General features: G+C 37.0%; 1 protein-coding gene across 2 annotated transcripts in view; it reads right to left on the minus strand.

Moving 5' to 3' along the window:
- The window catches only part of STARD13 (StAR related lipid transfer domain containing 13), an 86,327-nt gene extending 77,480 nt beyond the window's left edge, over positions 1-8,847 (minus strand). The window contains exon 1 of one of the 2 annotated variants that reach the window (XM_032219359.1): positions 8,507-8,847. In XM_032219359.1, coding sequence (XP_032075250.1) covers positions 8,507-8,675 — 169 coding nt within the window. In that variant the 5' untranslated portion in view covers positions 8,676-8,847. The remainder of the gene's footprint in view (positions 1-8,506) is intronic. The other variant, XM_032219366.1, reaches the window with a different exon arrangement.
- Positions 8,848-11,994: the final 3,147 nt, after the last annotated feature.

Here is an 11,994-nt window from a genome sequence, read left to right on the forward strand (position 1 = left end):
TACTCCACATCACGCATATTTACATCTTGTTCAGGATGTGAAAACCACAAACAAGAATGAAGGTAGGAGAACCACATGGAGAAATGGCAGCACTCCAGTCAGGGAAAATTTTAAAAATAAAAGTGGCATTTCATACTAGATAAATATTTTCCAACTTCTACAAAAAGAGGGTTGATTCCAGATACAGAAAGTTAATGGCACTTTTTAATAAGGGCTAATGTACTTTCACTGATTTCAGTAGGTTCAACTTCACTTGAAGTAAGGAAAGGTTTATCCAACCTGTTACTTGCTTAAATAATATTAGTATAAATCTTTCAGTATAAATATTATAATGTATAAAAATATACATTTTCATTTAAGATTTTATTTTGTTAAACATCAAGATGTGTTATCTGTGATAAAAATTAAATTAACCACTTAAATAATATTACATTTAACAAATTCACACTACTAAAAGCATTAGTATTAGTAGATCTACTAATAGAATATTATAAATATATAATAAAACAAAACAAGCAGGCTTGTAACTGTAATTTTATATATAACCTTGTTGCAGCTTTTTAAATGAAAGTTATCCTTTCCTTGATCACATGTGTGGTCTTTGGAATATATACCATATTTTTTGGAGTATAAGACGCATCTTCCCCCCCTAAAAGAGCATGGATATGTTGGTGTGTCTTATACACTGAATACAGCCATTTTTGGTCTCCTGAAGCTTGTCCCCCACATCCTGTTTTTGCCTTCCCTCAGCCCCTAGCAGCACTCTGGAAGCTTCAGTAGGGCTGGGGTAAGGCAAAAACGGCACATTTTTTGCAAAAATACAGGCTTTTTTGCCTTACCACAGCCCTACTGAAGCCTGCAGTGCTGCTGGGGGATGAGGGAAGGCAAAAACTTTTTTTTCTTATTTACTTCTTCGAAATCTTGGTGTGTCTTATACACCACTGCCTCTTATAGTCCGAAAAATACGGTATGTATGGTTAAAGGAATTTCAACTAAATGCTATGTGAATGTTCCACATGCTCAAAGGTGCCTTTAAATTGAAAATGCTAAAGTGGCAATACTGCAATAATGGAAATCATTCTGTATTTTAACAACTGTATAGGTAGTTTTTGGTTTTGCTGACTGAAAATTCTAGAAGGTGTGGTTCCATCATAACTTATGAAAGTCAGGCTGAAGAAGACTATCACATCTTTGCATACATGAGTTGCTATGACCATAGCCATGGAGGAATATTCTTGCCGTTGTCTGGATGGGTAGATACTTTGACATTTTCTTATACCCACAGATCAGATAATAAGACTCTAATTGCCCCTCATGTTGAAATGCAGCAAGGTATTTTGAAAAAAATGTATTGTTTCCAACTAGCTATCCATAGGATTCCTTCAACAGTTCCAGTTTAGTACACTGTTGATATCTTTTTAGAATTAGTCAGAAACTTATTGTTGGTTACATTTAGTTGTGCCCTAAATGTGCAGGACAGAAAAACCTATTTTTCTTCCTCTTTTCTTTTAAATCAGGATAGGGATTGTTGAGTTTTGATGTTTTTGTCACTGTTTTATTTTTTTTAAATGTATTATGAACGATCAGTTTCTAACTTCTTCTGGACTTCTTTTATCACATTTTTTTTTGCTTTTTTAGGTCATAATGATGGTTATTAAGTAAATAAGAAATAAGATTCTAAGGAAGCATCAAGAAAGAAGTCAATTTCTGCAACAGAGACAAATTCCTTATGTGACTAATCATACTTAGCCAAATATTGTATTGTATTGTATTGTATTGTATTCTATTTTATTCTATGCAATTACTCATAGCATGGTTCTATCCGACTTAGAAAAAGACAAGAAGTATGCACCAGTCTCATATATACTTATACCCATGTGTACATTTTACAATTAATAAATGTACCACAATCACATAGTACAGTCCTCTTGCAATAAATTCTCTACCATGTTTTCCCGAAAATAAGACAGGGTCTTATTTTCTTTTGACCCCCGAAATAAGCACTTGGCCTTATTTTAAGGGAGGTCTTATTATTTTTGAGATGCAGGAGGCGGTGAGCATGATCACCTCATGGCTGCTGCTGTGTTGCAATATTTTTTGGGAGGGCTTATTTTCGGGGAAGGGCTTATTTTAGCACATGCGTTCAAAAGCCTGATTGGGCTTATTATCCAGGAATGACTTATTTTCAGGGAACTGGGTATCTCTTCTCACCCAAGTTAACCCTAATAACACAATATCATCATCACATTATTCTCTGTGTTCTCTGCTTCACAAAACCTATCATTGTTATACAAAGAGGAAATCTGAAGTTTAAATATTAAGATCCTAAAGAACTTAACATGGACAAGAAGGCATGAATTTGACACAGGAATGCTATTTTTTGTTTACTGTGATTTCAACAATGGCACATATCATGCTAAACAATAAGGCAATTTGATTTTGGTCCAAACAGTGTTATTAATTTATCAATGGGATAACATTCTGTAAATTAATTCATGTTTTTAGTAATGACATCAGAGGTGTCTGAGGTTCTGACCAGTTCTGGAGAACTGGTAGCAGAAATTTTGTGTAGTTCAGAGAACCAGTAAATAATCACTTCTGACTGGCTCTGTCCCCATCTATTCTCTCCCTCCCGAGTCCCAGCTGATCAGGAGGGAATGGAATCTTGCATAACTTTCCCCTGGAGTGGGGAGGGAATGGGGATTTTGCAGTAACCTTCCCCTGCCACGTCTACCGTCACATCCACCAAGCCATGCCCACCAAGCCACACCATGCCCACCAAGCCACGCCCACACAACCAGTAGTAAACGTTTTTGAATCCTACCACTGAATGACATGTAAAACATTTAATGAAGTAGAACTCTGATGTTTGCTAAAGCTAGTTTCCTAGTCTGCACCTACCTGAAAATCTCAGAGTCACATTAATAGGAGAGACAGGTTTTGTGGAAACACAAGAGATGTCCTTCTGTGCTTGTTCAGGAAGTCAAGATTTATCAGTTTTGGAGAGCCAAATAAAGACCTGATTTAAACCTCTCATAATCAGAACTGACACCCACAATGTGACCTTGAATGTTTTGTTGTCAGTGTCACTTTTTATTTTTGTGTGTTTTAAATTGTTACTATATAAGTGAAGCTTAACCTTTTCAGCACTGAATGCCGAATCTGGAGTGCGCATACATGTGCATGTGCACCTGCATGCACCAGAGCACCAGAACCGGAAAGAGAGCAGCTGGGCAGTGAGCATGCACATGGAGCTGCTCTTCCATGTTCTGATGCACTGGTCTTTGCACAAAGACCAGCTGTCCGGCAAGCATGTGCACGATAGAACCCAGAAGAGCAGCTGGCAACGCTGCGCATGCCCAGAGAGAGGGCTCTGTGTGCCACTTCTGGCATGCGTGCCATGAGCTTGCTATCACGTAACATTTGTATAGTGGCAAGCTACAATAAATAACATGAATGAATAAATGAATCAGAAGTTTGTATAGCTTGCAATATGTTTCTCTTTGATCAATTAAATGCAAAACCAAAATTAACCTAGCTGCTGTCCATCTTTTTTATACCTTTGCAATGTCAGGAAGTCTTGAAAAACTACTGGCTTCATTTGGGAGACGAATAACTGCATAATGTGAGAACCCTTGAACTGAAAAACATGCATCAGTGCTTTGTTGAGCTAATGCCGCATCAAACTTTTCATGTCCTTCTTATAGTAAGAAGTTCATGACAAAATATGCATGTTTACAAATCTTGTATGAAATACAACTGAACTGAGGCTGCAAATGCTGTCCTCCAAATGTGGGTTTCTTTCTAGTGACATTCTGGAAGAGCTTCAAAGCTGAACTTTCTCCATAATCTTTGACATTTGAGATTAGCACATAGTTATATAAGGCTTGTAACTTTCTTGGTAAGCTATGAAAAGGGTTTTGAGTTTTGTAAATGGACAGTTGCTTTCTTGCAATTTAAAAGTCTTTTTTTTTAAATGAAAACTCCTGTGGTCTTTATAAAGCCAGTACTATAAAAGCATGCTAATATTAAAATAGAAAATTGAAAGAGCCCATATTATTTATGTAATGTATATGCCATCCATCTTGCACTTGGAACCAAGAATAATGGCTTTTAGTGTTTACGTGTTGATATTATTTATTACTGAAACTCAGTGGTGGGATTCAAATATTTTTACTACCAGTTCTGTGGGCGTGGCTTGGTGGGCATGGCATGGCTTGATGGGTATTTCTTGGTGGGCCTGGCAGGGGAAGGATACTGTAAAATCTCCATTCCCTCCCCACTCCAAGAGAAAGTTATTGCAAAATCCCCATTCTCTCCCAACCAGCTGGGACTCGGGAGGCAGAGAATAGATGAGGATGGGGCCAGTCAGAGGTAGTATTTACCAGTTCTCCGAACTAGTCAAAATTTCCGCTATCGGTTCTCCAGAATTGGTCAGAACCTGCTGAATACCACCTCTGCTGAAACTGTTAACTCAGAGCACTCTTAATGCTAGCCTGAGTCCTAAGAGGAATTTTAGGAAGTTCACAGAGAGAACTTTTACAGCCATTCTTTTTTACTGAAGCATGCTGTGCCCCTTTCAGATTTCTTTCTAAGGAGTCAAAACATTCCTAAACACTGTGGAATGGGATTTGATGGATTGGCAGAAGACAAGAGAATTGCACAGAATCAGGGCTGTAACTTAAAATAAAGTTCATACAAGGAAAGTTCCTTGCTTCTCCAATGGACTCTGAATATTACATCCTTTATTCAACTATGCCATTTTTTAAAAATCTTGGACTGAACCTCTTGGTGATATGTGGCTATGTATATTATTTCAGAGAAATCACATAACTAGCACCTTTGTCTTTTTCTTCTTCTTCAATTTCTCACTTACATATACACATACTCCATTACTTACAACCAGCTTCTATATCCCCACCATCATAAATTAACAAATGGCAATTCATATGAGCTGAAATAATTTCAGCTTTAAAATTCATTTAAATAAAGAGCATCACAACAAGAGGTTTTTTTTACTGATTGGGAGAGTTCTTGGAAAAGTATTTGAGAAAGGGCACAATTTTGTTGTAGAAATGGTTATTATCTTTTGAAATTTAATAAACAAAGCAAGCCTTTGCAGCCAACTCATGACAAGTTCATATGCTGACATGCATGTTACCCAATATGCATATTATTTCAGAGTTATATATAACTAGCTTGTTTCTTTTTCTTCTTCAATTTTTCAGCTATATATGCACAGACTCAATTTACAACAGCTTCTATGAATCCTGACATCAGAAATTTTAAAAAGGCAACTGATATGAGCAGTTACAGTTTCATCCCTCAAACTTGTTTAAATAATAGCCTGAAGATGGACCTATGGACAGAAGTATCAACTTGGATATGTGACTTTGTAGTCAGATGGCTCTTCTGGTATACTGATGGCTAACTACTTGATTCACTTGCTAAATCTTCAGCCTTGAAACTTTAGAATGAAACATTCTATAATTATTAATTACAAAGGTGTAAGACTACAAAAAGTGATATAATTTTTGCATGTTTTTAAGAGAAAGTTTAGCAAAGACCAACACAAAGAATTGTTGAATATCCTCTGTTGATTTCTGGAGCCCTGTGGGCTTTCTCTTCATTTTACTTTCTGATTCTGCCATTGATCTGTTCTGAACGATCTTATTAAGGAAGAAGCACAACATAGCAGCTTCCATTCACTTTTCCATTCCTACTTAGATGGATTTCCGTTCCTACTTAGGTGGATTTCCACAAAAAGCATATTTTCTAGGGACCTAAAAAATATGAAGCCTCTATTTGGAAATAACTCCTTGGTACATAAATTTTAATAAAACGTTTCATAATGTCCACTCTCCTATTTCTAATTCTTTCAATCATAAAACAAAAACTTTCAGCACCATCACATGTGGTTGGCTTGACTTGCACTCCCTGATAGAAGATGGGCAAGCAGAATTTCTGATAGATGAAATTAGGCAAAATAGTTGAATTTCTTTCATGAATATAACATTAAAAATGTCTTCCACACGAACACACATACATAGCACTTCCACACATACAACCAAAACTATAGCTCCAGTAAGAAGATGACACATTTATCATAATAAAAGGGGAACAACTAGAGAAAACACATGAAACAATTAACAACATCTTCAAAGGAATTACATTCACAAGGAAAGAAGAAAACAACAGCACACTCCATTTCCTGGATATTTTTGTCAACAGATGAAACAACATCAAATTAGAAATACAAGTCTGAAGAAAAGCAACTCCACTAAGCAAGTACTTCATTATCAAGGTAACAACCCAACCTCTCACAAGAAGTTGGGTTAAAACATAATTTAAATGAATTAAATGAACACCAGAAAAAGGAAGTATTCCAATATCTTCCAACAAAATCGATAATTACATGACTTTATCAAAAAGCTCCTGATCATTCAATCTACTACTGTACAACCAACACAAGCTATGAAAACTAACACTATCATGTATTAAAGCATTTCAGGAGCAACCAACAGACCATTAGAACCCACAGCATCACTGTTTTACATAAACTTACTAAATCTCCCCAAAATCTCGTAATTATCCCAAAAGAATGAGTAGTCCAAGAAGAAAAATCAGGAATCATCAATAACATACAATGACTGTAAGAGCCACTGTTAGGACAAATAGTCAGAAGATTAGTACAGCACATCCCAACAGCAAGTAGCAATCAGAAGACATGATGAAAATTTCTTAATCTCACTGCACCCAGGGACAGATTCAACAATAGTTTCAATAGGGAAACTGTGAGAATCTTAGACCAAGCTAAATGATAGCAGATTCTTGGAAGCTTGGCATTCAGATAAACCAGTCATCAATAGACACATAGAAATAAACCACATTTACATGCCATTCAAAAGAGAGAATAAAAAGGTAAGAAAAATAAAAAGACCAGAATACGTCCTTTCCAGCAGCCAACACTCATCTCAGCATGGACTAACACCAGACAAACATTCAAGCAGAAAACAATACTCTATTCAAGGATCACAATGAATTTTTCTAAAATGATAGGACTTATATCCTTATTTTAAAAGTTTACATATTCTTGATGAATTAAGCCTTTTTTTAAAGTTTTAATGGGAAAAATACAATCGGAGGCATAGAATAATACTAAAAATACCTATCATCATATGGCTGCACTACATTACAGATATGATCTTGAAGGTTTTGAAGTCTTTCTTCTTTTTTTCCTGGAAACGTCACTTGTAAACGCAAACTAAATTTGCACAGCTTGGAATATTCACATAAGCCCAAAAGGAAAAATTGTTTTCAGTCACAATTATGCATGACATAATATCCTTCCTGAAAGCAGAGCCACAGCAAGGAGCAGCATCCTCCAAAAATCTCCAGTTCCTGACACTGTACTGAAAACAACGGTTTGTTCCATTGCCAAGGGAATAATCTCCTTCATCAGCAGCTTATTGCTGAAATATGCATGGTTCCTTAATAAATGTAATAGGATTTTCCTTCACCTCAACTGATCAGTAATAACAATTTAGATCTGCATTCCAAAGGTCACAGCTCTCACTTCAACTCCCTATTAAATTCAATGAGATTTACAACTGAGTAAACATACATCATGCACCCAACTAGGTAAATAAGAAATCACACAGAACTTTTTTACTCTGGCTGCTTTTCATGATTTAATATGTGCTACTGGTATTTAGTTGATTTATTCTAGGCAGTATTACAGGTCCCTTGGCTTCCCGTTTCTTACATATAAATGGGAATTCGGGGTACTTGAGATCCTCTCTTTAGATATTTCATTTAACTTCTGAAACATTTGTTCAGATTGTGTGTGTGTGTGTGTACTTCATCAGCTTTTTGCGCCAAGGTTCCAAAGTTCACTTTGATTATATGCAGTTTGGCAAATGGCCCATTCCGTTAGCATCACAATTATATAGATTGGAAGAAGAAAGTTGATATGCCTAATGAGGGTGCTTGAGTGGTCTTAAGATTTCCACAAAATGTTATGTGCTTTAGAACATGCCTTGCAAGTCCTCTGAAGATACGAGAAGACTATTCTTCTTACCTTTTCTAAATGATTGAAATAAGTACACAGAGCAATAGTAATCAATAAATGGATTTTTTTTAAAAAAAGATCTCAGCAGTTCTTTCACATCTGTATGGGAGACAATCTGTCATGTATGGTTTTGCCACTCCACATATTTATTGCACAAGGGTCACTAAGAGCAATTAAAAACAGACAATTGATTGGGGCGGGGGAGAGAATGTGCAGATTTAGGCAGAAGGACAATACCGCAGAAATACAATCCACTTATTCATACATAGCACATGCACATGTATATTTTAGGTTGAAATTGAAATATCTCATTCTGACTGCTTCTAAGAACCAAAATAACTAAACTAGATAAATAGCACAATATGACCAGATGAGTTTAAAAAAAGAATAACCCAAACATTTGTTTCAGTTAAAAACTCAAGGCAAGTGACTCACCCTGTTGAATTTTAGTCAGAAGCTGTTGGCGTGCTAGAATCCTACTTTTCCTGTATGGAGAACGTCTTGCAGTTTGATCAAATAGCAAGTACATCTCTTGGCCTTCTGTTGACATAGCATTCACACAGAGGCAGCCTGAGCCTGACGTACTGGCCATCTGCCTAAACATCTGTGCCCCCGTTTAAAACACAAAAACAAAATGCTGCTGCAGTTTCCCTGGGTGAGAATTCCTCAATCTAACTGAAGTACTGAGAGGAAAGAAGAAGGAAGCCCAAGGAGCTGAAAAGAGCAAGCAATTTAAAAGAGAGAAAAAGAGGAGTGCCAAAAAGCTACAATTCAGGATTCCAACTCCATCACATGATCGGAAAGGGCCAATCAGTCAAAGTCAAGAATGTGAAAGTACACAGCGTGCCTTGCAGAGGAAAGTGAAGGCTGTGCAGGCACTTGTAGCCACATATCACACTGAAAAGCAAACACAAATGGCATGCTTTGGCACTGGGGAGTTTTAATAGGAGAATTTGAGGGAACAAAGGAGGGGTATTCATTCTGGCACAATCTTAAGAGAACTTTGTCCAGAAGTTTACATGTAGCATTATTTTGTCAGATGGCAGTAAAAATTCCCCTTATTCAGGAGTTCCTTTTAAAGCTTCTTTATACATATCTTCAGAAATAATCATTAACATACAAGCACCCCAAACATTTACACAAGGCTTTTCCCAGTTTGCATTTTACAGTAGTTATGACTGTTGCAACCTGCTGAGTTCTCACTAAGTTGTTTTTAATAGATACATCACATATTTAGGACTGGGAAACAAGCCTGCTAGTTGACACATTGGTTGGTTTGAAGTGACACTGGTACGATGTGGATTTACTCAGAACCAAAGCTGAGCGAAGGTTATGTTTACTGTTTACTTCCTTTTATGTCCTTGAATTTAAGTGTATCACCAGATCTTTGTTATTCTCTGTCCTTGTTCTCTGGACGATGACATGGTTGCATATGGTGAGTTGTCTCATCAGAAGTATGGCAGAATGAATTATCCTAATAATACATATTAGCCCAGCAGTGATTCCCGGTGGGCGTATTTAGACATTTGAGAATAATCCATGAGTGAGTCTCCTTAAAGACTACTCTTGCCACAGAGGACATAGCCAGTGACAAAACAACAGTTAAATAGAAGGAATTGTTTTATGCCACCTTCTGCTCTTTAACCTTTTCTTTGATACATAAGATATACTGTACTTAGACTACAGTAAGCCATCATTAATCCTGACAAGCAGTACAAAATGATGCTGGGCATATTATTACTTATGGTTTCATGTTGGGTATATAAGCACCAGAGGTGGGTTCCTACCGGCTCAGACCACTTTGGCCGAAGCGGTAGTAATTTGGCGGTCTGCGTCACGGGAACTGGCAGGGATCCAGGCCTGCCACACACCCCAACCGGTTCCCCAACGGTGGTGCCATCTTGATTTTCAATTCTGCACATGCGCAGAATAATTTTCATTGCAGAAATGTATTTTCCCCCTTTTTTAATGTTTTGCGCATGGACAGACCTTTTTAGATGCAAAAGCGCACATGCGGGGAGCAAATTTTTCTGCGCGCCGAACCGGCTTAATGCCGGCAGCAACCCACCCCTGATAAGCACTGTAGAAACATGCATCAGTGAATTAACCTTCTCTTTTACTGCCATTTTTGAGAACAGTGACAGTTATAGTGATATAGTGATAGATATCAGTGGCCAAGCTCCTGCATGACAGATTACCCTTATGCATGTGGTGAGGGGATAGTTATAATCAGAAGGCCCAGAAAAAGAAAAGCTTCTCTCCCCTTCCACACTCCTCCTATCCCCCAGAATCTCCAGACCTTCACATCTCTAGAGGCATATGCTGTTCATCCATTATGCAAGATTGCAATGGCACAGAAAGATGTTTAAAGATTCAGTTCCATACAAATCTGCTTGAAGATAAATTCAACCTCTGTTCTATATACCTTACGCCCACATAAAGTGCACAGATAAATCTAAATGTAAAAATCAGTTAAATCTGATGACTTTTATCATATAACAACAATTATGCAGAGAGAAATAACAGAACTAATAGTCTGTTCTTAGTTAACAATACCCCTAAAGGGAATAACATTAAATTACAAAGCAATTAATACTGAAGAGGTCAAGAACACTAACAATAAACTGGATGACATAAATCAGAAGGTTTACTGAGATCCATATTTTTTTATTCTTATATCTTTTTACTATACAGTTATATATTTGACTATGTGTACAAATAAATGTTATATGAGAGCAACGTAGCTTACAGAAATCCTAATTTAACACATTAAATTAAAAGCATTTGTAACTGAAGCTTCATTAACAATCACTTTACCTTTATTTCTTATGAGAATAATTATTCTACGCCAAAGTCAATAGAGTTTAACCTTTTATAAAATGAAAAACGAAGCCAAAAAAAAGTTGGTTTAGCCAGGAGGACCATCCACATTTCCTGGTTTTATCATAAATTAGTGGGTAAATGCACTGCAAATCAAGTCTGGAAGTTGAGTCATGCCAACTAGACTTCTTCTCCAGTTGGTTCTTTTCCTGCTCATCCAAATAGCTTCTTTACTCTGAAGAACAAAGACCTACTTGGAAAAGCAGCTATTCTAACCAATTACACTTAGAGATCTAGATCGAAGGTAAAGGTTCCCCTAGCACATATGTGCTAGGTGTTGCTGACTCAAGGGGACGATGCTCACCTCCATTTCAAAGCTGAAAAGCCAGCGCTGTTCGAAGGTGTCTCTGTGGTCATGTGACTGGCATGACTAAACGCTGAAGGCGCATGGAACGCTGTTACCTTCCCACCAAAGGTAGTTCCTATTTTTCTACTTGCATTTTTACATGCTTTTGAACTGCTCTGTTGGCAGAAGCTGGGAGAGCTCACTCTGTTATGCGACACTAGGGATTTGAACTGCTGAACTGCCAACTTTTCTGATCAACAAGCTCAGCGTCTTAGCCACTGAGCCATTGAATCTAGATCTAATATAATATAATTTTAGCATATTTACTTTATTTTATTTGTATCCTGATTTTATTATCTTTACAAATAATTCAAGGCAGCAATCATATTCAACTCATTTTTCTCTTCCTATTTCCCCCCCTACAAGAACTCTGCAAGGCGAGTTGGGCTGGGACAGAATGATTAGACGAAAATCACCCAGTTTGCTTTCATGCCTAAGGTGGGACGCAAAATCACAGTATCCTCCTTTTTAGATTAGTATCTTAACCACTAGATACTGGTTCCAGTAAAAACTAAATACTAAATACTGTAGCTTATTATTGTTGGTACTCAACTCTACATGGATGACAGGTACTGTACTACCATAGTATGCATTGTCTGGCTTACAGTAAAACAGTAGCAGGATGACTTATAGAAAAAAGCAACTTAAATCTGAATGTGTTTTTTTTTTAAACTTACCCTTCTTTCTTTCTTTGCTA

Source organism: Thamnophis elegans, chromosome 6, assembly GCF_009769535.1.
Source record: "Thamnophis elegans isolate rThaEle1 chromosome 6, rThaEle1.pri, whole genome shotgun sequence".
NCBI lineage: Eukaryota > Metazoa > Chordata > Lepidosauria > Squamata > Colubridae > Thamnophis > Thamnophis elegans.